This window comes from Corvus moneduloides, chromosome 1, assembly GCF_009650955.1.
Source record: "Corvus moneduloides isolate bCorMon1 chromosome 1, bCorMon1.pri, whole genome shotgun sequence".
NCBI classification, from domain to species: Eukaryota; Metazoa; Chordata; class Aves; order Passeriformes; family Corvidae; genus Corvus; species Corvus moneduloides.
Window position 1 is genome coordinate 141,701,742 of NC_045476.1, and position 27,803 is coordinate 141,729,544.

The following is a 27,803-nucleotide window of genomic DNA, read 5'->3' on the forward strand; positions in this document are numbered from 1 at the left end:
ACAATGCTCTTAGGCACATGGTGTGACTCTTGGGTTGTCCTGCACAGGGCCAGGAGTTGGATTCAGTGATCCTGATGGGTCCCCTCTAACTCATTATATTCCATGATTCTGTGATCTCAGTAAAAATTTCAAGAAGCAGCATCTCAATGAAGTTGTAAATTAACAACTGAGGTCTTAAAGAATCAAGTGTATTACAGGATTTCCCTGCAGAAAGTTAGTGTTGTTCACCCTGCTTTCTGTGATTTGTCACCAAAAAAAAAAAAAAAAAAAAAAAGTGTTTGAGCATTATGCATTTAAAATAGAGATTTTAAAATAGAGATTTCACCGTGAAACGAGAGGTTGTCACAAGGGCCAAAATCACCAGCTCATCGAGGGAAGGCTGCGACGGCCAAACCAGCCAGCTGTTAACACACACGACTTGATCCGCCGTGCCAGAGCTGTACAGAAGCTGCGATGCCGCTGCCTTCAGGACGACAGAGGAAAAGGCTTCACCGCCCTGAACCTCTGGTCTGCCTCGGCAGCAGCAGCTCCCGGGGGCAGCCGGCCCGCACGCCGCCACAGCGCTCCCAGGCACCACACTCGGCCCCGGCGGCTCCCGACCAAAGCGGGAGACCCGCCGGGGCTGTCACGAGCGGCGTGGCCATCTCCCCTCGCCTTCCGTCTGGGGGACAGGGCTGCCCGCGGGCGCAGAGCCGAGCTGCCCTCTGCGACAGGTCCCGGCAGGACCGGGCGCCCCCGCCCCGTCGCTGAGGAGTTGCACCTTCCCGGTGCAGCGCGCCTCGACGGCGGAAGCCGCAGCCCGGCAAGCTCCGGGCCGCCGTCAGGGCACGCTGAGGCTCCTCAAGGGCCCGGGGCTGCTCCTCCACCGCCGCGCCCCCGCGACCCGTCCGCAATCCCGGCCCCCCGCTCCGGCTGCCGCCCCCGCCGCGCTGCCACGTCCCCGCCCGGCGGGGCCAATGGGCGGCGGCGCCAGGTGTGTGTTACCTGCACCACGTGGGCCGGGGGTGGGCAGGTGGTGCCGCGGCCCCGCGCAGAAAAGCTCGCAGCCATTGCGCCCTTCCCAGGGCTGCAGCTGGTGTGGGAACGGCTGCCACCCACCTCGGGGGAAAAGGGGGGAGCCGTGCGCCTCCCCCACGCCGGGGAGTGAGGTTGCAGGTGGGGGGTCTGCCGCTTGGGTCTCGCTTGGAAGCGTCTGGGGCAAGAAAAGTTTCCGGCTTCTTCTCTTTCCCCCCCACCCCCCTCCTTTCATTCCTCCTTTTTCTTTCTCTCCTTTTGATCCTTTCTGCTGGCTCGGTGGCACCATGACGGCGTCTCCCGACTACCTGGTGATTCTCTTCGTGACCACGGCGGGCACCAACGGGGCAAGGTTGGGCTCAGACGAGCGAGAGCTGCTCCAACTCCTGTGGAAAGTGGTCGACCTGAGGAGTAAGGAGGTACTTTCACCCGACGGGGGAGCACCCCGACCTGCTGCTCCCCTTGGCGCCTGCCATGCTGGATGCGGGCAGGGCGGTCTCGGTGCTGGGCTGGTAACGGGTGCCCCAGGCTGGAGCAAGCTCTGGTGGAGAGTAGGGGCTGGTGCTGCAGGTGGGGATCTCTAGCCGGGAGAGCTGACTCACCCCCTCCTCTGCTTTCTCTGGAGCTGGGGCGCCTGCATGACGTGCTGGTCCGGCCTGACCACACAGAGCTGACGGCTGAGTGCCAGGACATCACCCAAGTGGATGTGGAGAGCCTGGCACTGGCTCCACCGCTGGAGCAGGCACTGAGACAGGTGACACCCCATAACTGGCTGCTAAGTGCTGGTTTCCTTTAGGAGTTCCCCCATGGGGTAGAGGTGGTATCATCATCTGCTTATCCCCACCATCAGAGCAGAGGAGCCTGGCACAGGAGCACCACATGTGTGGGTCAGGAAGCCTATATGTGTAGGGCTTTGTGGGCATTTCTCCCTTGCCTTTTGCTTATTTGCCTTGGGAGGAACTGAAACCCAAGAGAGGAAGTTTAGGGTCAGCGATTTCCCTGCTCTGCTCTCCTGCCAGGCTGGACCCTGAATGAGTCCCAGCTGGAGGTGGGAAGTGTTGGAAGAAGCCAGCCTTAGGTGTCCCCTGAAAAGGCTAGGCGGTGGCAGGCCCTGTTAAGACTTGTGCTCATCAGTCCTGGGAAGGTGATGATGCTGAATCCTCTAGAGTAATGAGCAGGTGTGTGTGATTCCCACTAAGGGTAGGGCTGAAAGCATGTCTTCTTTTTGACATGCTTAAGTGCCCAGTCTGAAAAGCTCTTCTGCCCCACTACTGCCTCAGCTCTCTGCAATCAGCTCTGTCTCATTGCAGTGCTCTTGCAAATATTGAAAAGGATTTTTTTCTGTGATGTGGGCTGTCTGTGTAGCCATATCTCATTAGAAGGGGGAAAAGGGGTGGTTTCCTTCCGAAGATATTTATCATGGAAGTTAATATGTTCTTAGTTAGTAAGAAACAAATCTACAGAAGTGGAGGAGTAGGCTTGTATGGAAAGGAATTCCAGCTCCATATTCCGGCTGCCCAGGAGTAACATGTTATCAACTGATGACACTGCCTAGTGGAGCCACTCTGATCTTTGTAACATGTATGTCTTGTTCCTGCCAACAGTTTAATCAGTCCGTGAGCAATGAGCTGAACATTGGTGTGGGTACTTCTTTCTGTTTCTGTACTGATGGACAGCTGCACATTAGGCAGGTTCTTCACCCTGAAGCTTCCAAAAAGGTATGTAGTTGTAGCTTGTTTGACTCTTAATGTGTTTTTTACAATTTTTTGCAAAACAAATCAACTTCTCTTTAGTATGAGCGTACCTCCACACAACCATAGCACAAATATCACTCGTATGTTAATGTGCTTACCAGGCTAAAGAGCCTGTCTGTGTGGAAGGCATATGCAGTGCCCTGTCCTTATGTAGCCTTGAGATGCCTTTTTAAGTTAAATCAGAAGGAAGATGCTCTTAAATGTTTGAGAAAGGAGCAATGTATTGACAGTACTTGTAGCTCCTACAGGGTTAACAGATGGGATTTGGGATTGTTGCTAAATAATTAACCACCTTAATCATAAACTGTCTTTTGAAATTTTACATTCATGCTTAGCTACAGCAACTTTCAATCTTTATGTATTCAGTTGATGCTCCAAGGGCGGTGTTTGTATTTGTAAGGAGCTGAACAGTAGTTTCAGGCAGGCTATGAGTGATGATTAGTCCCATAGTCTAGAGTTTTCTATAGCTTCAGAGTTGCCAAATCACTAACAGTGTTGTGAAGTCCTGCCTGCTTTTTGTTAGTGATAGGGTTGCAGCAACATGTGAGTCTCTCTAGTTCTGAAATAACTGGCTCAATATTAATAACACCTCATTTTGTGGTTTGGTATGAACATGCATTGCTCTGTAACTGAGTTGTTCTGCTCCTCTCATTGTATCTGACTTCTGTGCAATTTGCTGCTTCATCTTTGAAGGGACACTGCTGCAAGTTGGTGCTGTTCCAGAAGTGATACTGAATGAGCTTGGTTGTAATACTTGTTTGTGCTTTAAGTATTTATGGCTTTGAAGGCTTAGAAGAGAACCAGTGAGCATGATTCACAGTGAAGGGACAGTTCTTACATATGTAACTTGTCTTCTATGATATATATTATGAGAAAACATAGAAACAGATTAAGACTTTCTTCTTGGCTAATAAAGTAAAACTTGTCATCCATTTAAACTATGTGGATAAAAGAAGGAGCACATCTTACAATTATTTAAGCTGGTTTGATGTTAGGGACCCTTTATCTGTATCATCACAAGATCACAGACAGGAACCAAGTGTTCATCAAAATCTTCTGTTGCTGTTTTGTTAAGAATTGTCCATTTGACATTCGTTCTGTGCTGCCTGTAGATTAAGTAAACCAGATGCTTATGAGACTTGTAATAGTTTTTTAATGAATACCCTAATGCAGGGATCAGAGTGTGGGATCACTAAAATCCAGATAGAAATATATATCTTTTCAAAAGCCTAGTGATTTCTGCCTAAGATATCCATTCTGAACCCATCTAGCAACTCCTGGTATTCAGAGAATGAATTAACATCAGCCATTCCAAAAGAACATAAATGAAGTATGGAACTTCATTTCACATCAAGGAAGAAAATCATGCTAAAACTAGAGCAGGAAATGTTGGCAAGCCCATCTGCATTTTCATAAGTCTTTAAAGAATATCGTTTGCTTAATACACCTGTCCATATGCTAAGATAAGCTGTAATGTTTTCAAAGCAGAACTTGTTTTAGAGCCCACACTTCCTTCTTTGGGCTCCCTAAATGGGCTTTCACACAGCCTGCTATCTGTTATAATGCCAATGCTAAGTAGTTGTTATATCCCAGAAGGGCCTTATATGTCTTGCAGGCAGCAAACAGCCAAAAGGAATATGAAGTATTCTGTCTGGGGTGAATAGCTTGCACTGGTTTCAACAGCTACCCCCAAGACTTTTCCATGTCTTCTCCTTTCCACTCCCCCAAAAATTAAAAGCATGTGGTAGATGTAGTGGTGAGGCAAGAAGGGTTTCATTGACTCCTGGTGGGCTACATAACTTGCTTCTGGCTTTATATGCTGCAGTTAAAGCAGTTACCATGCATAGGCTGACAAGCTCTGCACCATGCCAAGCCCTCATCTGCACAGTCAGATTTTTTGGTTGTTTTTTGTTTGTTGGGAATAAATATTTGAAGTGTGACTATTCTCTGAAAACAGCCTTTTCTATAAATTAAAATATCTGCTAGTCTTGCAAAGTTTGGTTGGTTTTACAGACTGAACTGACTGCCCTCTGGCTTTATACAGTTAAAATTGCAATCAAGAGTTGATGATAAATGTTGCAATAGGAGGTATTTGCTCTCCTACATATGTATTGGATGTGAAGCGCTACTAATAATGGCAAATGTTTCTCTGGCAGTGCAAAAGCACATTTCTCTTATTAAACAATATAAAGAGAAAGCTGTTTAGGCAAAAAAGTTTATGAACATACTTATCTGGCTAAGAAGAGCTATGTGAGTTTCTCTCAGCAAAGGCGTTTTGTGCTTCCTAGCTATTCTACAGAAATTGTTAGAAAGCTCGGTATCTAGACACAAAGTAGATTAAACTCACACTGACAGTGGTTACTTTGTTCCTTTTACAGAATATTTTACTGCCTGAATGCTTCTACTCGTTTTTTGACTTGCGGAAAGAGTTCAAGAAGTGTTGCCCTGGCTCACCTGAAGTTAGCAAACTCGATGTTGCAGCCATGACAGAATGTATCCTTTTAACAGTGACTGTATCTCTGCTGCTGTTATAGCCTTGGCTGAATTTTAGGACAGAGGTGCATGAGTAATGCTTGCAACACATGTTTAGGGGTGGTATAACTTTAATGAGTAACTCGGAGCTGTACTGAGTTTTCTCACAAAGATAAAGATAAAAATGTATGAGGGTGAATGCTGCCATGGAGAAAATCCTGTATTTCTTCTTGACTTCTGTATGTTTTCTTTACTACCTTTATAGTTGTCTCTCTTTAAACTTCACAGTTTAGTGTAACCAGCACATTTTTTCAAATTGCTGTTGTGAATTGTAATATAAAAGTTTGAGGTTTGAGTTTCATTGCATCAGTTAGATTTTTATTTTATTTTTAGGCAGGAGCAAATGTTGGGAGACCACCTTAATTTTCATGAGAGGAAATGGTTATTCTTGAAGTGACCTTGTAGTGAATCTGTAACACAGGAATGAACCTAAGGCAGGGATGCTGTTGGCACATGTGGTATTCAGTCTCCTAGAAGGTGCACATGCTGCACCTCACAGGGTGAGGCTTGGCTGGCACCAAGATGCAGCCAGTAGTATGTTTCCATTTTCAGTGATAGGGATGTCTAAAATTACCTTCTGAATAGTCTGAAATGGTCTGTAACCCCATCCTGTCTGGCTCTTTCCTAGTCTGAGCTTGAAAGCTGAAGCTGTGATTTGGCCGTGCCTTCTTCCTTCCTTCCCTGGCTGTGATTTGGCCGTGCCTTCTTCCTTCCTTCCCTGGCAGTCTCCCCTCTTGCTGCATGCTTCGGTCCTCATCCCAAACATGTTCTTGGACACAGAATTACTGAGCTATTGAAGTAGTGGTCAGGAAATTCAGGTATCAAGGAGGAATAAAGGAATTTGAGAGGTTTGTTATTGGTGGTTGATGTTGCTGCTATTGTCTTTATTAACTTTTCCTCTGACTTGCTTATTGTGTCCATAGAGTAGTTGCCATTAAGAGCTGATGTCTGCAGCTTCAGAATTATTTTGGCCTTTCACTGCAGGACTAGTATTCCCTGGGCTTTGTACCTGTCAGGGGCATAAAATACACATGTGGGGTGGTTTTTTGTGTTTAACCATTCTGCTCTGCTTTGTTATCTGCAAATTAAGATTAATCTCTGCTAGTGAAGGGGCAAAAATTACTTCTCTCCCTACTCTGATGGAAAGCAGTACACTTAGAGTAGGAATCTGAATCTTTACATAGAAATGAAATGTTGTGGTGCATAGAAACTGGATGATGGAGACTTCTTAAAGTTATGGTTAAAAACTTAATACCTTGTTTAGGGAATGCTTTGACATGATCTGGTGAAATTAAAGACAATGAATGACTTCAGCTGTTTCAGAGAGTTGCCCTTGGTTTCTCCTTATGTGACTATTTGGGTTATGTCCTTCTGCTGTGGAAGGAGTTGTATGGCTGTAGCTACCTGGAGCGTCACTGGTCAGCTAAGGCATGGTGATGGACCGTGTGCTCCCCGCCTGCTGGGAGAGGGGGGCAGACCACCCTGTGTTACCTGACTGTCAGGAAGTCCCTGGAGCCATGCTGCCTGAGAGTAGTTTTGGCAGTTGCCAATAATATTTTCTCCAAGTTCCTGGAGGTTCCTAGTCAGTCTATCCAAATGCACTCAGCATTTGGATAGAGGTCTGGATAAGACATGCTTTTTAAGGTATATAAACCTAACTGCATTCTGGTCTTATATTAATTTTTGTGGGTTATCTTGTTTTGTAACTGCTGAGGCTCTTATTTGTAGACTTGCTATGTTTATGCAACATGGCTGAAATCAACTGTCTCTATATTATTGTGTGGGAGCTGAGAATGTGAAGACCAAAAAGGGCAAAACAATTTTTGTTCTTCTTTCATTGACAAATATGATAATTTTCTTTCTCCTCACTTGCTGAAATGTATCAACTTCATCTCCTCTGTGTCAGAAGCTGTACAGGTTATTTGCACCTGGAGACCATGGGCATGTATGTGATGTTTGGGATAAAAAGACTGCTTAAACAGGTGCTAGTCTAAAGACTATTTTCAAAAGTTGTGTGCAGAGTTGTTCAGTTTTTTCCTTCATGTGTGGGTATGCTAGGGTGAGGGACACAAAACCAAATCAGAAACAAGTGCAGTAGGTTGAAATGAAGCTGCATATTAGGTCATAGAATCTCACCAAGCTCTTTTTATTCTTGTAGAAAGTGCAGTTTCTTGGCCTTACAGCTAAAGAGGGTGTATGAGGGGAGTCTTCCATGATTTCGGCCACAGAAACTATACTGTGCCAGATACACTAGCATTTGATGAGGACAGAATGTTTAAGTATGGCGCTAAGGTGCTGATTACATGTTCAAGAGACCTGCCTTTACAGACTGGTAGAAGCAGGAGTAGAATGACTTTTGGGCACATCCCTTCATGTACTTACCTCTCCATTTTTCTGTGCGTAAGCTGGTTGTGATGAGTAAGAGGAAACTTTTATGATATGAAATAGTTAGGAGAAAGCTGGCTATTAATCTACAGTCATTTAAGTTATTAAAGTCTTCAAAAGCTTTTGTTTTGATGGGTCACTTTTGATTAAACAACAAATTACAGACAATTGGGGAATGTATATTACTGTTCCCAGCTGTCAGGGGAGATGACTTCCTACTGCACAGTCAATTCCAGACATATATTTCAGTATACAGCACACTGGATTGTTGGTGCTTGGCTATGTATTTCCTGCAGACAAGGCAAGCACAATCTTGAAAAAGAGCATAGAGATAATAGACTGAATAACTCTCTGGGTTATTCTTCCTTTAGAATGTACTGTGGACTTACTCTCTCAGGTGGCTGCTTGAAATTTGTGTGCAGCAATGAAACCATGCCAAACCCAAGAGCTCAGGTGAAAGCTTTACAAATCTTTACTCCCAACCCCCGCAAGAACTTATACATTTCATGTACAAACAGCCGCTGATTTCTTTTAGTTCAAGGTAAAGCAATGTTTAAGATACTGTGAAATTCAAGGGACCAAGGCAGAACTGAGACTAGTTGTAATTATCTCTGAGCGCTACTGCTGCCTAACTCATGGTGTCAAAACAGTTCTTGTGTATGAGACAGTTTTCTGGCAGACTTTGTCAGGATTGTGTAAGTGTAATGACAGCAGGACAATTATGAGAAATTTTGAGTAACAAAACTTGAGAGAAGGGATCATGTTCCAGCAGAGAAAAGAACTTGGGTCTGTTGATTTTTTTTTTTTTTTTTTTTTTTTTTTTTTTTTTTTTTTTTTTTTTTTTGTGTAAGCATACAAAAGGAGCAGGGTTGTTCTTGCACCCTCTACCTCCCATACTTGCTGCACTTCTTGATTTGCAAAGCTTGCTGAGCCAGTTTTCACCTTGTGAGTGCCTTCAGGGTGGAGTGAATAAAGCTTGCATGACTATTCGTATTAGATTTGCAGAAGACTCATCCTTTGCCTCGAGATTGGGTGTGCAGAAGCCATTAAATGGCAAGTAGCTCTTGCTTCCTCCAGTATCTGGTTTGCTCCACTCACTTCTGAACTGGATTTGTGAGAATAACTTCTTACTAGGAGTATCTGTCAGTGTTGTCAGTAGAAACTCAGAGACACTTCAGAACAGCTTGTTTGATGTGCTGGATATTGTAGTACTGAAATTTGGTTTGTTGGGGCTTAATTGTTTGATTTGTTTTTGGTTTTTTTACCTGGGTGTCTTGGAAACAATAACATGGAGCACAATTATTACCAATAGTGCTTAACTCTGGCAATAAAAAGCCCGTATTTGGGTATTAGCTGAGAATCTTGGATTTGCTATTTGTATCTCCTGTGACAGTACTCAGGAACTGGGTAATATTATATTATCTTTATGCAAAGCATTATGTAGAAAGATGTAATCTTCTGTCTGAAGGAACTTAAATAAGAAACAGAGCAAAGGGGAAAGGATCAGTGTAGGGCAAAATGGCAATGCTGTTTCATGTCATCTCAGGTTAAGTTAGTCATTCAATAAGAAAGGAGTTAAGAGACAGTGGGAAGGAATGAGTCTTGGAGGGCACTGGCAGTGAGTGAAGCTGTGGTCATGAATCTGAGGAAATGATTTAGAAATTTCTTCCATATTAGAGAGGCAACCCTAATATAGAATGTCTTCCTTCCTGCTCCCTTTAATTTGCTGAGTGTTGCAGGAGGTGGTACAATAACTGCACACCAAGGTTAGGTAGTTCCTTGTTTCCCATCCTGCCTTATTTGGGACTATCTGTTGTTTAATTAAGAACATACATGTAGATGCTACTGCATGTAGTAGCTTTAGACAGCCAGGTCTGGTTTCTAACACTTCTTTAAATGGGAAATTGGATTATCCACTGCAATTGTCTTTCTCCAGTTGCCAGGAGAGGCATCTTTTTAATATAAATGTACAGAGACACATGTGTGGTCTCCTATCCCCTTATAGAACAAGTGGTGAGTGTTATAGACTATTTCATTAATATTTTTTCCCAAGTACCAGAATTTCTAGTGCCCCTGTCCATAGGAGTCTACCTCTATGTAGTCAATCTATTTCATTAGAGTACAGATTTTCACTTAGTAGTATTAACATGCTCTTTACATGTGCAGAAAACTATCAGTTTTTTTCTCCAATCTTGCCTAAAAGCTTTTAACTAATCACAGGTGAAGGTGTGAGGTTATGCCTGCAAAAATATTGATTACTTTCTTCTTCCCCTCCTCTGTGTTTGTATTACTCTAGAGTTTGGCACAACTGACTCCCTGTGTCTGACAACTGGTACTAGCTTCTCTTACCACTAGAGCATTTTTAGGAACTACTTCTCCCATGGATCAGTGTCTTCAGAAAACATTTTCACCAAAGAAAATTATTGTGGGGTGGGGTAGTTGTTTGTTTTCCTTGTGTGATGGCCTCTCTTCAGATTCCTAGCCCTTTCACACTGCTGCATTCCCCTCTCTGAATGCTGATCACTTGTAGGGATCTTTGGCTCAGCACAAAGGAAATATTGAAATGTCTTTTCAGTTCTGACAGCACAGTCTAACAGCCAAGCACATGTGTATGCATGTCCCCTGCTGGAATAGCTATTGAAACTCCTGCCCAATTTCTCTTGATTTTTGACAGAGGAAACACATTTTTAAAATCTTCATAAAAATTGGTCAGGAAAGACCAGGGTTCCAACACCAGCACCATAAACAGCTTCTGGTTCCCTGTATGAACAGCAGAGGCTCTGCACAAGCCCAGTGCAGAGCTGCTAGATGCTACAGGGGGAATGGTGTCGGGAAAGGGAGGAGAAGCACTACTCTACTCTGATACACAAGGTGCCCAGAAACATCTGTGTGGTGCTGCTTAGGCACCCTCTCTGTGAGGGAGGCTGTTTGTGGGTTATTTTTCTTTCCAACCCCCCTTTCCCAGGGGCAGAGGAGGAGGAGGTGAGCTTGAGTTTAAAGCTTAGGAGAGACTGCGATGAAGAAATTTTTTGTTGTCACAAACAGTTGTAATCTCTTAAACCATGCTTTGGGGTTGCTCAGGATTTTTGGCTTGGTTTTTAAGAAAACTATTTAATGTTCCTAGTACTTTATCCCAAAGAAGGTACCAGGAGGGGGAGGGTAAAGGCAGTGACTAGCAAGCTATTTATAGTCAAGCAGTTGGAGGGGAGGAATCACTGGTTTAAGTATTCTGTTTTTTAAACTATCATAATACACTTAAGCTTCAAATGTTCTTCTAAGACTAAGCATCATCCTCTCACATTCCATACTTCCATGCACACTTAAAACTAACAAAACCTCAAAATCAAATTAGCTTCAAGTGTATTGTGTTGGCACAGCAGCTTTCCTTTCCTTGCTGTGGAAGAGGAATGCATTAATTCAGTTGGAGTTATTTTTCATCTTTCAACAAGACAACTGTTAAACAATTTAAAAAAAAATTTTTTTGTAGAACTGACTTGCAATCATCCTACAAATAATAGGGAAGACTTTAGCTCACAGAGAAATTCGTGCTGGCTCACCTGATGATGATACAACAAAGCTGCTGTGAGGTGTTTGTTTCTAACAGAAACTCTTCTGTTCCCTGCACTTCATTTAGGCATCTGACAACTCAAATGTTGCTCAGCTCTAGGTGGAGAAACCAGGTTTCGTCTTAAGAGGAAAGTTATCTTGGACTATGAAGCAACTTTTGAGCATCATATAGTGCAGACTGGAGCATTTGAAATGTGTTAATGTGGTCTGGGGGGAATGTGGGCAAATAATTGGTGCACTTGACTGTTTTCAATGTGTTGCATTACTGCACCTTCCTGTATGGATGGGTCTTGTTTAAGAATCTCTCATTTTTGCTCTGAAGTCTTGATGCAAACTGATAAGGCAAGTAAAAATGCAATGTTTATTCCCAGATTTCCTTATTTCTTGTTCTGTTCTTGATTATGTTTTTTTACCCTTCAGTCCTCAAAGAAAATGAGTGAAAAAGACCTTTTTAAAAATTTGCTTCATAAATAATGGAGTAGGGTTGCAAGTAATCTTACAGTCCTGTAGCCTGGTGTTGGAGAGGGGCAAATATGATGGAAAGCAGGAAATACCATAGTCAACTCTGTTTAAAGTTGTCTGAAAAATGATGGTGTATGCAACTTAAATCAGCCTCCCTTTATGAATGTGGGGGGATTTTTGGTCTTTCTATGGCCTGTCTTTCTAGGATAGGAGGCTTCCTGCTCTATATTGCAGTCATTTCCAAAATCCTTCAGACTGAATCTGTGGGTTGTGGGGCTCTGTCTTACCTCTTGACAAAATACATGAGTGGTGTACTTTAACCAGGTTCTCAAAATGCTTCTGTGCAATGGCACAAAACTTGGGTTATAACTTCTAATAGGCAACATTTAGATGAGGTGTCATTAATTAATTTTGTTGAAGTGGTAAGATACTGATTCTACTTTGGCACTTACTTGGTTGAAAAGCATGTGGTATATCCCTCTATTTCTGGAGCTTTTAGTTGATTGATTGCTTCTCCTTCCCCAAATTTGTCCCTAAAAATTAAAGAGAATGTTAATTAAACAGGACAGGGCTTCGGTCTCTTCCACATGCAGAAGTGTATCTGTCAAACATATATTTAATATGTCCATGAATTATATATGTCCTTATTGTGGGGTGCCATGCTCACAGACACTTTCTGGAGTGACCTCACACTCCCACAGGTGGCAGTAGCTAGAGGCCAAGGCAGAGCAGCTAATGTATCCCAGCAGGAAAGGATTAAATCTTCCCCTGAGAAGCAACATACTATCAAGGATAACATGAGAGTGTGTTGCCCTAGCAGGAAACCAATTAGAAATCTGTTTGGTGATGATTGACTTAACTCCAGCATAAAGATTTAAATCTTGACAAGAACAGTCCAGCGTTTCCCTACGGAGCCTCTCAAGTTGAAGATATGGGGAATATTATTTTAACATTATTATCTGAACCACACAGTAAGTGATTGTGATGAATGTGTTTTCTCTGTTCCTTTGGTTTTGTTGCCTGTCCTGTATGTTGACAAAATAGGAAATAACTTGTGCTGTATTTCATAGATCACCGATTTACAGATCCAGAAAGAGTGAACTACAAATTTGAAAGTGGGCCTTGGTAAGTACTTCCTCCCTCTTCTTGTTGCACATGTTTTAACCCCCACTACCTTTTGTTTAAAGTTACTGTTTAGATAAGCTGTACTTCTCTCTATTCCTAACCTGAAAATAGCTGTTACCATTATTTTTATTTACCTTCCCACTGCCATGGGAATTGATTAGATCCTTGAAGTGGGAAAGGAATCTATGATCAGATACAAGCATGTTTTCTTGTTAGGCTTCAGTGTTGCCTGTTAGCTGCTGATACTTCTGTGTTCTGCTAATAAGTGCTTATAATGGGTGCTGAGTGTGTTGTGCTATTAACAAAGAATGTAAGCAATGTTTCAGAAATAACCCTATTAGTTACTAATTCTTGCACTCTTCCTGCAATTTACTACACAGGTACTGCATATACACTTTTTTTATTATTTTTTTTTAGTAGTGAAGAAACACTTTCATAAGGATATTGTGCCAGAAATACAGTGCTACCACTCAGTTGTTTAAACTGTGGTGATTCTTATTCCCAAATATGTTTTAAACATAAAGCTTTATCTGCTTTTGTTGCCTGCTTAGTTTTTGGGGTTTTTTTAAATTTAACTGTTCTTTTTCTAGGTATAAACTTTCTCAGATTTTTCTCAGTGGTTTTCTTGATGATCCCTGTGCAATATCACAAGATAATGGTGTTAAACTGACCTTATTTATATTCCCATCTTGCACAAACACTTACTTCCCTCTTTCCAATTAAGGATCTGTCATAATGGTAGATGATGCTTATACTTTTGAAGCAAAAGAAGTAAGAAAAAATGCAACATTGGCAGAACTTTCCAGAGAGATTAGCTCTGGGGCTATGTTCAGCATTGTTCTAAGCTTTTTCCTTTTCACTAACAAAATTCTGGGATGAGGTGGAAGATTCACATTTTATTTTAGAAAATGAGAAGTACAGAACTAGGAGGCAAGGGGGAACAGTTTGAGACAGACAACTACAGAAAGGCCACCTGAGAAATTAAAATGTGAGTGAGAAACATGACCGTTCAGGCATACCATAGCCCTTTTGTGTGAGGAGTCCTCTACTGCTGAACAACACTTCATCTACTTAATCAATCATATAAGCTCTTCCATGCAAAAAAAAAGCTGCTCTTGAAATAGCCAGAAAGGCAGGCTTAGGTAGCTGTGAATGTTTTGTTGTACTTGTCACTTTCAAGAAATAAGAGAACAAAAGACTGTGGTAATGACCAGTTAAACCTGGCTTTCTGTGGCTAAGCTATTCCCATGCTAAGCAGCCAATGTAGCCTTTAGCTATATTAGTAGCACAGTGATGGCCTGAACCTGCAACGTTAAGGCTCTTCGGGCCAGAGTCCTGTGTGTGCTGAGTACAGCCCTGCACAGATTTGGTCTTGGCTTGTGACTGGTTCTTACACACTGTCATAGTAGAAATAAGCACTAATCTCTTACATCTAATTGCTCTGCTTCAATTTCTACCTAGCTAGATTAGAACAGCAAGTACTTGATTTTTATACCTGTAACCCTCTTCAGATAATGGATAAGCCCAAATGATGTCAAGAGAGGAAAGTAAACTGGGAATATGATTAAAGAAATGACAGCTCAAAGAGCAAATGTGGTAAAGTAGGAAAGGGGAACTTGGAAAGGGGCAGCTTAACAAAGCAAACTTTCCCTTGGAGAGACTTGTAGAGTAGCTTTCAGTTGCTGTGTGTCTTTGGATAGTGGTGGCACTTGGGCCTCACTGCCTTGGCAGGGTCATCCAGCAGACATGGAGCAGGGACAGAAGCCTGTGCCTGAAGTACAAATGACAAGCAGACAGGGTAGTGTGTGGCAGATACTAGAGGCAGATGTCTCTGCATTACTTCTTCTTTCTGTGCCTGCAGCAGCAAGATGGAACTTGTGGATGACAATGCTGTTATCCGAGCAAGAGGATTGCCATGGCAGTCATCTGACCAGGACATAGCGAGGTTCTTCAAAGGTCTAAATATTGCCAAGTTAGTAGCTAAGAACTTACTTGTACATTTGTAGCTCTTCAGCTGTGTAGGTCATGGAGTTTCATCTCTTGATTTAAATCTTGCAGAGGAGGTGCTGCACTCTGTCTCAATGCCCAAGGTAGGAGGAATGGGGAGGCTCTTGTGAGGTTCGTAAGCGAAGAGCATAGAGATCTAGCGCTACAAAGGCACAAGCATCACATGGGGAATCGATACATAGAGGTGCGTGACATGATGGGCTTTGAAATCCTCTTCTCAAAAGGAATGCAAATTGTATACCAATCATGTTCCTTTTTTTTTCCTTTAGGTATACAAGGCAACAGGTGAAGACTTCCTTAAAATTGCAGGAGGTAATTTTTAGGGGATCAAAAGGGATGGTTTGTTCCATCAGCATCTCTAACTTTTGGCTGCAAACTGCTCCTGTTGAATGTGGCCCTTTTTTCTGTCTTTGAACAAGCAGTTGGGTGGCGTACTGATTACTATGTATTCTGCTAGCAGCAGTCCAAGATGTTCCATGATTTATCTGTCCACCTCTCTTCCACATTCTTGCTTTTTTCAAGCGGCCTGTCAATCAGGATTTGATTGGGCAAAGTGACCTTGTATATGAATGTAATTTGTTAGGTGATCTTCATAATAGTGGGAATCTAAATGTTATTGATTGCTGAAAAAATGAAACCAAAGTACTTTTTGAAACAATGTCACTGCTCTTGCTGTGGAGGCTTGCACATCAAAACAAACATATCACAGTGTAAATACAAGGGATTTATAGAACAGATTTTCTTCGAATCAAATCTTTGCCTCAGACTTAATGGGGAGGCTTTAGGGGAAATGCTTATTTAAGAGGAATCTTGAAATATTTGCTGATAATTGAAAGGCTGCAAAATTTAAACTGGCTATCTGAGGCTGAGGCTTCAGAGTGGGAGAGGCTGTTAAGCTGTCACCTACATAGCTAACTGATAGGCTTGGTAGTAGTTACACCATTCAAAGTAAAGACATTGCATAGTGACATTTGTGAAGGATGGTGTGTGCCTGGTACAACCAAACCTTGCAGAATAAGAGAGCTGTAAGTGAAAGGACTGTATTAAGATATGAATTGTTGGCAGCTGCCTTTGAATAAGGCAATGTTATGAGCATTACTGGTCTTCTAAAGGTACAGAAAATAGAATTGGCAGACTTTGACAGTTCTGTCGGGGTAGGATGAAAACCCTGAGCTGTCTTCAACATGCCCTTCCAACTTTCCTTCGCAGCGCAATTATCTGGGTACTTAGTTGCCATATGTTGTGGTTTCAGAGCATGCCAAGAGTATTCTGAAGTTAGAAAGACAAGGGGCACAGTAGCACAGGTACTGCTCACACAAGAGATTGACAGACTGCTTTTCTTGAGCTTTGAATGTTGCAAGTACTTCCTATTTTTCATTTGAATAAAGACTAATCTCATCTAAATGATGGAGTAACAATATTATACTTTAATGGGATACGTCCTATACAATATATCTAGTTTATCAGAGGGTCATCTTTCCTGGCTTTAGAGGCAAAAATTGTTCTACCTGCCTAAAAACTGCCTGTGGAGAGGATGTAGCTATGCTCATGATTTTACATGGTTGCCTGGACTGAAGTGCTTCTGTACCTTTTCTTGTTAAAGGTACTTCCAATGAGGTTGCACAGTTCTTGTCTAAAGAAAACCAAGTGATTGTCAGGATGCGAGGTCTTCCTTTCAATGTAACAACAGAAGAAGTGCTGACTTTCTTTGGCCAGCACTGCCCTGTAACAGGAGGAAAGGAGGGAGTCCTGTTTGTCACTTACCCTGACAGCAGGCCAACAGGGGATGCCTTTGTCTTGTTTGCTTGTGAGGAATATGCACAAAATGCACTGAAAAAGCACAAGGATTTGCTGGGGAAAAGGTACATTGAACTCTTCCGGAGCACTGCAGCAGAAGTTCAGCAGGTAGGTGTAAACCTTTCAAATGTTGTCCTCTTGTAGTCCAAACTTCTATGTTGTCAGTAGAGGAAGCAAATAATGCTTGGCCATGAGTTGAAAACTTTTTCTTTTCTCAGTCTTGACTCTTGCTGGAATGAGTACTGTCTGAATTTCCATGAGACTTTGCTCCCTAGAAATGTAAGATCTTGTGGTATAGGGACGTTCTCAATCATATACAAATCTTTAGGGTTTTGGCTTCTGGTAGCTTTGTAAAATGTTGATGTGGGTCTAGTGCTTTACACTACATATTCTAGATATGACTAAGTCCAATGATGATCTATTCAGAAGGACTGTTTAGCAACAAAACTTAATCTAAAAGATTGGTCTTTAGTCATTGACACAAAAAAGCAAAGCCTTTTGATGTAGCTGTCCTCTCCAGTGTACTGTATCTGAAGAATTCTACAAATTGTCTTTAAGGGCAGATCTCTGCCATCTCCTGCAAGCACAGGCTACCTAGCAGAACTTTGAAACTAAGCCTGAAGAGTCTGACTTAACAGGGCTTGGTGAACCATTAATTGCAGCTAAGCTGTCAGGGAAAGGAAGTAGAGCTGAGAGGACTGTTTAAGTCTGCAAAAAAGATTTGCAGAGATTCAGTTGAAGTAAGTAACTTCTAGACATGATTCTAAAAGGTATCATGTATGATGCAAATCATAGCCATGTCATTGTAACCAAGAAACGTTGCAGCTCTGTTCTCCCCAATATGTAGAGATTTTAATGCCTTGTTTAAAAGGCGACATAACTGATGAGAAGGCAGAGCTGCAGTGCTCACTCTTGTCATTGCATTTTTCTCAAGTACTCTCATATGTTTGTTTAGTAAAACCTTCTGATAGCTGTATAAATGCAAATAAATATTAATCTTTCTCAGAGAAAGTTCAGGAGTAGTGACTGAATATTCAAGGAACTTTTCACTGGACAGGGTTTTTGCAGTTCTTGTTATTAACAAGAAATCTCAAAGTGTAGCTGTCACAGGTACTTCTTCTTCTAATGTTTCTTGAATGGACTATGGCAGGCATGGTTAGGGATGTGTGGTAGTGAAATGTGCTTCTAGTTCCCAAACTCTACTAAAGTTTTGCAGAGGAGATATTTTTGGGTAGAAGTGTCATCGTGACTCTGTAGATGGTAGAATGTTTTAGGATAGTTTCACAATAAAAATACTGTAGATATACAGGTTTCATGTTCTAAGATCTCTACAGAGTGTTGCATTATCTGTTCAAGTAAGTTTCCCAAAACAAAACTGTTTTTCAAGAAAAAAATCCGAAGGGTTTTTAAAGCAATAGAATGACTATTTATCATAGAATGACTATAAAAGTGTGCTAGATTCTGAGCTTAAACCACAACACAGTGCTTAGAATTCAGATATTTTACAGTTAATATTTGGATCTAGCTCATTTGTTTCTTAAAATATGCCCAGAGTGAAAACAGGTGGCACTGGGGTTACATTTACTCCTTCTAAGTTGAAGAATGAGTAAGGAGGCTTCTGTAATCTGTTTTTGTTTTGCACAGGTGCTGAACAGGTACTCTTCCACACCTCTCATTCCTCTCCCAACACCTCCAATTCTTCCAGTATTACCGCAACAATTTGTGCCTCCCACTAACATCAGAGACTGCATACGTTTGCGTGGTCTTCCCTATGCTGCTACTATAGAGGACATTCTGGAGTTCCTGGGAGAGTTTTCTACAGATATTCGCACCCATGGAGTTCACATGGTACTAAACCACCAGGTTGGTAGGCCACACGTTTCTAGCTGCTCTGCCAAATGCTTATATATATATATGAGTACAGTCCCGATTATGATATCTGTAGGGAAGCACCTTTGGGATTAGCACTAATGGTGTTAATGGGCTTCCAGCTCTCTTCTAAAAGTGTACTGGCAATAGATGACTTGAACCCTGCTGCGTCAGCTGCTGCATTTGCTGTAGAGTGGTTTCTTTCACTGAGACCCATGTGCTGAAAGCTAAGCCATAGTCTTGGAGGGGTTGGTGCCCCCAGAACAGCAGCCAGTGGTCCTAACCCCAGGCTTGAACTGAAGAGTCTTGCTCAACAGCATGCATGATTCCTCTTGTACCAGATGAGGAGTGCCTTCAAAACACAAGTGTGGGCAATGTTAGCTCTCAAAGAAGTGGTATGTCCCTGCTTTGCTGAACAATGTGCTGCAAGTATATCTGAGGACAAATGTGCCTGCAGCCTTCTAGAGACAGGAATTCCCATGTCAAAAGTCAGAAACTGAAGCTTGGGTTTCCTGTGTTGTTGCTTTCTCTAAACAGTCACAGCTAAGCACCAAGATTAACAGCTCATTGATGTGTATGAAGGGTCACATCTTTGCCATTGTTTTCTGGAAGCAGTTTCTACCAAAACCTTTAGAGAAAGGACTGTGCATTCTTGTGATCTTTATCTTTGTATTCTTGTGACTTCAGGGGGAGGAGTCCTTTAACTCTATGGAGATGCTCTGAGTGGTTCAACTGAACAAACTGATTATTTCTGTATAAAAATGATGGTTCTAAAATTGTTTCAGCTTAGGCTTAATGTCAACCAAAACTAAAAAATACTTCCTGATCCCGAAGTAGGACTTCTGTGTTTCAGGAATATGGGGATGGAAAAGAGACTGTAGTTATTTTAGTACCTGTCAATCTAAAGACATTCCTGTGTCTGTGAGGACTTGACCTAGCCAAGGCTAAAAAACTGTAATGAATGTGCAGTGCTGGGAGAGACTAAGAAAAGGTGCGGATATTAAAGCACAAATAATGATTTACAGTAGAATCAACCCTTGACAGCACTAATGAAAGAACCTGGATGAAGAAATTCATGTGTGCATACAACCCTAAGGGCTGTCTGCCACCCTTGCCCTGCCCAAAGCTATCAGACTTTTTTTCCCTCCCTAAATACTGCTTTTGCCTGGCTACTAGATTTTTATCATTCTCCGTGTTCCCAGGTTTCAACCCTCTTATCATAAATGACTGTGTGTAGAGGATGCTGATAAAGTTGTTGTTGTTGTTCCCTCCAAAATGAGAAGAACTGGCCCAGAACTTGAATTAGACCTGGCTTCAGATCTCTCTCTAGTTTTGGCTCCTTCAAATCAGCATCTGCATGTGGCTAAAATAACTCCTCCCAGTGGTGAATCCCACTCTTTTACAGATATAAAGATGTCTTTTTTTTTTTTTTCTCTGCAAGCTTACACCAAGTGTCAGGCTAGCTAGTACCCTACAAAAACATCCCAACCCCTGTTGGTCTTCAGAAAATAAAATTTAATACAAATTGTTTAGCAATGAGCACTTGGCTGTATTTATCCTTGAATTTCAAAAATTGCAGGTAATAAATGGGGACTAGATCTTCCAATACTGCATTTGTAGTAAATTTGTAAGAGCAGGTCTTAAAGCACCACAGTATTCCCAAATTAGTCTCTCCCATAGGTGTCTTTTTTTTTTTAGTTATAGAAGTAACAAGTTACAATGTAGCTTAATCAAAACAGGTGAATAAATACAATCCAGTTATCACAAGTGGGAAAAACTTTGGAGAGGAGAGCTTAAACATGCTGATGAGTGCTCAGGATGACTGACTGTATTTGACTTTGGAGATGAATGTATTTATAACTGAAGAGACTGCTTATAACAGCACAGATTATTGCTATGCTGCTCCTTCATGGAACCTACAGAAACATTTCTTTTGCCTTATTTGTAGGGACGTCCATCAGGAGATGCTTTCATTCAGATGAAATCTGCAGATCGAGCTTTCCTGGCTGCACAAAAGTGTCATAAGAAGACTATGAAGGACAGATATGTTGAAGTCTTTCAATGTTCTGCTGAAGAGATGAACTTTGTATTAATGGGGGGCACTTTAAATCGAAATGGCTTGTCCCCACCACCATGTAAGTTACCATGTAAGTTTTGCTTGGGTCTTGCCACTACACTCTACTCTACACTGTGTGCGGGTAGGTATTGGAGCTGCTTTGTTGACTGATCCTGGTTCTTGGAAAGCATTGTCAGATGGGGGTGTTAAAATAGGTCTTTTTGTCTTAAATCATCACCAGCTTGCAACTTGCAATCATTATTTTTCCCTTTGGTTCTGAATTATTGTGACTGAAGAACTACTTTTGCTTTTCCAGTGGCAAATTTTCCCTCCCCTCCCTGGAACTTTAATTGGTTGATGTGAGTGATAATTCTGAAAAGTAATTTCTAAGCCCTGTCTAGACCTTAAAGAACTGTTTTGCATTTAAACTGATCTGTACTTATATTTTTTCATCATGGTGAACATGTCAAGTAAAAGACCTTCATTTTTCACATCCAAAACTTAGTTTGAGGTACCATAGGTAATGCTTCCCTTTGAGACTTAATCACAGGTTCTGCCTTTTGAACTGCAACTGACTGAACTCTTCCTTTGCTTTATGTTCATATGGAATTGGGGTTGCCTTTGTGGGAATGAAATACATGTGGCTTCTGCCTCAGAATTGCAGAATCTGTATTTCCTTTTAAATTTGGATTCTCAGAGCTTCTAGGATGAACACTGACTTCTACACAAACTTTTGGGAGAAATGCTTTAAGAGCTTAAGGGCTAACTTACTAAGCATATGTGCCACATGAATCTGAGCCTATGGGAAAAGTAATACTTTGCTTCTAAAATCATAAATGGCAAGGTAGTCAAGTAGTAGCTTTCTCTCTGTCTCTCTATGCAAGTGTATTTTTTTTTTGGTGGTGGGCTTTTTAAGAAATGTCCTCTACATGCTAGGCAGAGTTGCCAATACAGCAGCAAAATTCCTGGGAGTAGTTTCTTTGAGTGCAAGTAGACCTTCAGCTAAGCCTTGGGAGAGTTTTTTTTCTTTCAATGAAAGTATCTTGAGCAGGGGTCAGCAGTAGATAGTCCTGTGTGTGATGGCTGTTCCAGAGGGGTTGGAATCTTCTGAGAGCTCCTAGGACAGGTTTTTGGGCAGAGTCACAAACTTTGGAAACACACAGGTGTCAATGTTCCCATTTCCAACTACAAATGCCTGTGATGTATTCCTCAGATAAGGCCTTTTGGCCCTATCATTGTCCCATTTTACAGTACTGTGAGATGCTGACTGTAACTGAATAGCAAAATTAAAGGCTTACTTTATCTGAAGCTTTATGTTCACTTCTATGGCACTGGGGAGGAGGAAAGCAAAGAAAGAGAATGGCAACAGAGGAGGATGAACTCTCATTAATGAGAATTTGCTTAGGACCTAACATCTTGTCGAAACAGCACAAAATGCACTTTTGGGTTTTGGTCGTTTTTAAATTTAATGTTAACACTTCAAGCTGCAAAGCTATGACTTTTCTCACTCTGCTGTTGATCAATTAAGGGATAAGGAATACCAGGATGAAAGTATCCTCTCTTTTGTTGAACATTAGACAGATCTTTATTATGGAAGTTTTCTTCTTACTGAGAAGTCTCATAGCTCTTGAATGCAGACTTCATTAAAGTCTGAGCCTAGACAAGTGAACTGACCTATGTATCAGGAAGAGACCCTATTCCCAGAGCAAGAGGTGGCTTTTTGTGTATTTTTGACTTCACTTTTGGCTGGAGGCTGGGCACAACACTTTGTAGTCAATCTCTCCCATTGGTGGCTCAGATTTATTTTCTGCAGTGAACAAGGATAAGAAGCTTGTGAAGGTTCTTGATGTACTGTGGAGTTCTGTATGTATGGTCTTCATTAGCTCTGGAATTTCAGAGGTCCTAATCTATTTTCCATTTGCTCCCTGTAGGCCTTTCACCCCCTGCCTACTCCTTTCCAGCTCCTGCTGCAGTTGTGCCAACAGAAGCTGCTCTGTATCAGCCATCCATGCTTCTGAACCCACGAACACTCCAGCCCTCCACAGCCTACTATCCTGCTGGGCCTCAGCTCTTCATGAACTACACAGCATATTACCCCAGGTAAAGCAGAGGAGAACCCAAGCAGCAACAAAGAAGTCTCTTTTTTTCCTTTTTTTTTTTTTTTTTTTTTTTTTTTAAATTGTTTCCAGCAAATGCACCAAGCTCACAAAAGAACATTGTCTGCTCTGCTAAGGACTTGTGATACCACGAACAGCTTGTTTGGTATCTTGTTCAGGGAAACAATTTCAGGATAACTAGGGATTTTCCAAGTTTTAAAGTATTGCAGGTAGCAATGTTTGGGGGGCAGGGGGTTTGGTTAATGTATTTGGGGTTTTTTGGGGGGGGGGGTTGTTTTTGGTTGGGTTTTTTTTTTTTTAACCTAGGACACACGTTTAAGTGGGATAATTTTTATTATTTTTGTTCCACTTAACATTCCTCTTAAACTTATTAGTTTGCTTTGTTATGCTCTCAGTGGGAATTGATATGTGCAGTATTCCTTCTCGTCTCCATAAAGAAGCCCTTGGCCCCTCTTTAGAATGGGTGGACTGGGGTCTGCCTTAACAGCTTCTGAAATACTGCCTCTTTGCTTTTCTAACAAAGTAACTTTTGACCTTTATGGCAAAAACTGTTTACTTTTATAAATAAGTATTGTATTGAATGCATATGTAAAGCATATAGAGGCATATATTCTTCCTGTCCTCATAAACACCTCTCACGAAGGGCTTTTGGTTCTTCTAAATATATTAGTTGTCTTCTACAGAACAAAATCTCTGGATACCTCTTGCCCTCTGCAGTCATAAGGCCTTGGAAAGAGCTATGTTCCCTTTAAGTCACAAACCATTTCTCATCTGTTAGGAAATCTGCTAAACAACTCAAGATTTTGTCTCTGCAGCAGGGACTAAATAGCTACTTAGGAAGTTAAGAAATATGAATTCTTCAATACCTGTAAAGATAACAAAGGTTTTCTTATTACTTTACCTATATGTCTGTGAACTGCCTGTTGTGGTTTTTTATTAAAAGGTTTCCTTCACTTGTGAGTTATTTTCTATAATGCCTTCAATATCTGTTTTATGGTTATGATAATATTACCAAACTCAGCCTTGTTAATGTAAGATTAAGAAAAATAAAATTCCAAACTTGCACTGGCAATATAAAACAAGTTTCTCAATAACAGTTCTGTATTTCATGAAAACATAGTAGCGGTAATAGTCTGTAGTGACTGACATGTTTTACTTCTTAAAATAAGAATAGGCTGGCCACTGCAGGCTGAGTGTCAGGCCCTAGAGATTTCTCACTGAATGAGATCCCACATGAGTCCCATCACTGGCTGCTTGGGCTATGGGCGTGTATATTGGTCACAGATTGATAAATCCCAAGTCCCAAAATAAAATTTTTATATTCTTGTCTAACTGGTAGTTGTCCACTGTTCTTAGGAAACCATTATTACATAGCTTCTCTGCCAATTACAAATACTGCCCTTTTAAAGAAAATAAGGAATAATTTCTGGAGTCAAGTTGGCTTCTTTCTTTGTTGTGAGATTTGGTGTTTAGGTATTGCTTTTCCATCCAGAGGAAATGTTTGATCTACAGACAATTTGTATAAATGCCAATAGATGTAGTGATTCTTTGTAGCTGACATTTTGGGTTGTATTTTTTTCTTCTGAAAAATTATTACTGCTTTTCAGGCAAGTTCCTAGGCTTCGTCCAGGATGCAAAAAAACAATTGGGTCCATTTGAAGTAGCAATCAAAACTCTCTTAAATGTAGTCTTCTGGTTCTGAAGTTTAATTCAAAAATTAAGTATGTGCAGCAGGAAAGAATGGGGTATCCTCTGTACTAAATTTTGCATTTAAAAGCACGTCCATGGAAAAGCAATATAGAGCTGGTAGGTAATGATCAGACAATGGTTCATAAGTCTAACTAGTGAATATTTATAAGGAAATAAGGAAAGTTTCTTTGAGCTGCTGCCAAAAGCTTCTACCACTTGTGTTTTGCAAGGTCAAGTTGCATTATAGTTGTCCAACTCTATTTTCCACACCATAATCAACTTAGATGGTGGAAGGGAGGGAGACTTTTTTTGGTCTTCAGTATTTATCACAAGTCCTGAAACTCTGAGACTTGTCTTAATGCTCTTACAGCTTTGGTGATGAAACCAATGGTGTAAAGAAATGGATGCCTTCTAAACTATTAAAATAGCTTCAGTGAACTCCTAATGAAAAGGAGGGAGAGCAAGTTATTCGGGATCTGTCAGTCTTTGATATCTCTGTTCAGCTTGTAATTGTATCTGGCAACATGTTCTAACAGCAGATCAGTGGTCTTGCTCTCTGTCTAGTCCCAGGCTTTTAAGAAAGAACAGTAAGATTCATGGGAGGGAGGAGTTTTCCTTTATCTAATCCTAGGTGTACTAGGTGCGGTATGTACACTGGAAATAGTAACTGCACTTCTTGGCAGTTGCTAACACATCCTATAGAAACTTACCATATAAAAACTTGAAAGCTAGTTGCTACAGTGCAAAGTTTTAAAACAAAGTTGAATCTTATTGTATTTATTGAGTTCTAATGCAATTTTTATCGCTTTTAAGCAGTGCCTTTAAAGCCTCAAAAGTATCTGTCAAAATCCATACATGTTGTAATACATTTTATGCTTTTTACTTTTTTAAAAAAGTATTTTAAATAGCATAGTGGAAAGAGGAGCTCCTTAATTGTAGGACTTATAGCCAAAACATGATATGGAAACTGAAAACTGATGTGGGTTCAAACAAACTGGATAAATTCCATGGCAGGAAATTCATCGTGAGTTAGTGAATACACAGAAACCACACCTGGCTCAGGAAGTCCTTGAACTCTAAATAACTGGCAGAGTGTTCTTGTGTTCTGTGTCCTATGGTAAATTCTTGTTCTGTTGAACCAAGGTGGGTAGGTAAAGTTGTTTGTTCACACCTTTGCTGGACTTCTCTTGAGAGATACAGGTACTGCTTGAGAGCGTGGGTCTTATCCGGTATGCTTGTCTGATAGTGGCTAGGTTGGGGTTATCTCCCTGTTGTGCCAGTGTGTACAGTTCTCTCCATTAGAGTGGTTTGAGCTAAAAGGTCTTTATGTGATAAAGGTGTGATTCTGACATGTGCTGCACAAGGAACTACAGGATAATGTCTTAGTGTTCTCACCTGTCTGCTTATGTCTCTTCCTGCTATGGGTTAGGTATGGGTTTTCTCATTATAAACTAATCAACTTGTAGAAGTATATATATGTGCAACATACATATAGCATTAATATTTATGTATGCACACATGCTGAAGTATGTATGTATAAAAGTAAAATGACCAATCTGAGCAATAATCAGGCTTAGAAAAAAGTCTTACTTCTTCTCTGTGAAGGATCAGATTCTCCAAAATGACCATCATGTAAAACAAGTGATTCTTTTTTCTAACCTTGATTGTTGCTCAGATCCTTATTGGAAGCATGATTAAGTTACAGGGAGTTTAAAACTGGTAAACTTAGGAACAAGTGGGCTGGTTTAGAAGTGATACCATTCAGAGCTGCTGCCAGCAGCTTTGTTTATGTATCTCTGTGTCTGGCTAACCAGCATCACTTGACAGAACTGGGTTAGGAAACAACCATATGTGTATTTAGCCTGGGAGCTCTGTCACAGATGGAGAACAGGAGCAGCCAGAAACAAAACCTCTTTTAGTTGTACTCACAGCATCATATCAACACTCTGGACCACAGCTCTTAAGCTCTCGCAATTTTGTTTTTATTATTATTTTTATACTAAGTGTGTCAGCTTGGATTGCATGAAATCACATCTGCAGTGATAGGCTCACCGGATATCAAAGCCTACTGGTGGCTTTTAATTGCTGTCCAGCAAATGGAGTTCAAATGTTTTAAATCAAGTGTCAGAATCTGGGACTCTTCATTCCCTGTCCTTACTCCATTGAGCTGCTCTCCATCATGAATTTGTCAAAATAACCTCAACTCTTTAGTTAATGTCACAAACTTCTCACCAGAATGATTGATTGTTTGGGGGGCACTTAATGATTCACTTTTCTAAGTAAATGTAGCTTGCCAAGGATTAGAACATCAGGGATGCCTTTAACTACTACTATATTTCATTGGAGCAGGAGTGCATTAGCAGGGAAGACTAATTGTTGCATGCCTCCATAGGCTGTCATTATCCCTTCATTTGTAGGTTTTAATTAGCAAAACTGCCATAGTGTCTGAAAAGCAGCAGAATGATAATGCTCTGATCAACAGCTATCTGGATACCAGAATAGTAAAATTATTTAAATTAAAAAACCAAACAAAACAAACCTCACCTTTCTTCAAAGCTGATAAGCCTGTTAAAATGTTGTTGCTGGTAGCAATGTCCAAGTTCTACTCAGCCCACCATACAAAATGCTGCCAGGGAGGCTTCTTCCTTTTGTTTCCTTAACAAACTCAATGACTTGATTTTCAGGTAGAAGCTCTTACTGTTATCTTCTGACTGTTCCTCTGCTGACTAGTAAAACATTTGGATTTGTAGGAGGGATTGTTACTACAACATTGTGCAAGCTTGCTGCAGAGATCAGTTTGAGTAGTTTTTCCTTTTGCCTATTTACAACATAGTTCAGTGGTGGGAGAGAAGATCCACCTGTTGTGCCTGAAGGTGTGTGTGTCATCCATGCAGGTGGCTTTTTAAAACAATTTTCAGTGATCTCACGTTATTCAGGGCACCAAGAGACATTGCTGGATGCTTCACTTTACTCAGAAGCAGCCTTCTACAGGGGTGTGTTGAAAGTCCCAGCACTACCCAGGGCAGACTATTGCAGTCTTCTGTGGCAGAAAGTGTTTCTGGATCCATTCCCCTTGCTTACTGTTGTTGTCCTACCATGATCTTATACAGCTGGGGAATTGATTTCAGTAGGCAGACAGAGTAGGCAGCAGGTTATCTGGTTAAATGTGGGGAAGGCATTTGTACTGAAGGAGCTTTTGGTGTTTCCAGGGATAGAGCTGGGTTGATCTTGGAATAGTGCTTCTTAAAGCTGAGAACTTTTTTTTTTTAATTTAAAAAAAGTCACATTAATTTTTTAATTAAAAAAAAGAGGCCTTTCTTATTGGGGACACCATCTGTGATATTCCTCCATGATTTACTAATCATTGGGATCTAAATGTTCCAGTTGGATTAACAGGTGACCTGATGGTTTAGTGCTCCTACTTCTGCT

At 41.2% G+C, this 27,803-nt stretch overlaps 1 protein-coding gene across 6 annotated transcripts in view; it reads left to right on the plus strand.

Annotated features, from left to right (window-relative positions):
- The first annotated feature begins 1,004 nt into the window (after positions 1–1,004).
- Positions 1,005–27,803, plus strand: part of ESRP1 (epithelial splicing regulatory protein 1) — a 37,304-nt gene continuing 10,505 nt past the window's right edge. For 4 of the 6 annotated variants that reach the window (XM_032129499.1, XM_032129494.1, XM_032129472.1 and 1 more), the window contains exons 1-13: positions 1,125–1,433; positions 1,640–1,768; positions 2,619–2,732; positions 5,147–5,261; positions 12,587–12,685; positions 12,785–12,839; positions 14,701–14,811; positions 14,898–15,030; positions 15,116–15,158; positions 16,450–16,751; positions 18,288–18,506; positions 20,461–20,659; positions 22,500–22,668. In XM_032129499.1, coding sequence (XP_031985390.1) covers positions 1,302–1,433; positions 1,640–1,768; positions 2,619–2,732; positions 5,147–5,261; positions 12,587–12,685; positions 12,785–12,839; positions 14,701–14,811; positions 14,898–15,030; positions 15,116–15,158; positions 16,450–16,751; positions 18,288–18,506; positions 20,461–20,659; positions 22,500–22,668 — 1,820 coding nt within the window. In that variant the 5' untranslated portion in view covers positions 1,125–1,301. Of the gene's footprint in view, positions 1,434–1,639; positions 1,769–2,618; positions 2,733–5,146; positions 5,262–12,586; positions 12,686–12,784; positions 12,840–14,700; positions 14,812–14,897; positions 15,031–15,115; positions 15,159–16,449; positions 16,752–18,287; positions 18,507–20,460; positions 20,660–22,499; positions 22,669–27,803 lie in introns of all 6 variants that reach the window. The other 2 variants (XM_032129507.1, XM_032129500.1) reach the window with 2 other exon arrangements.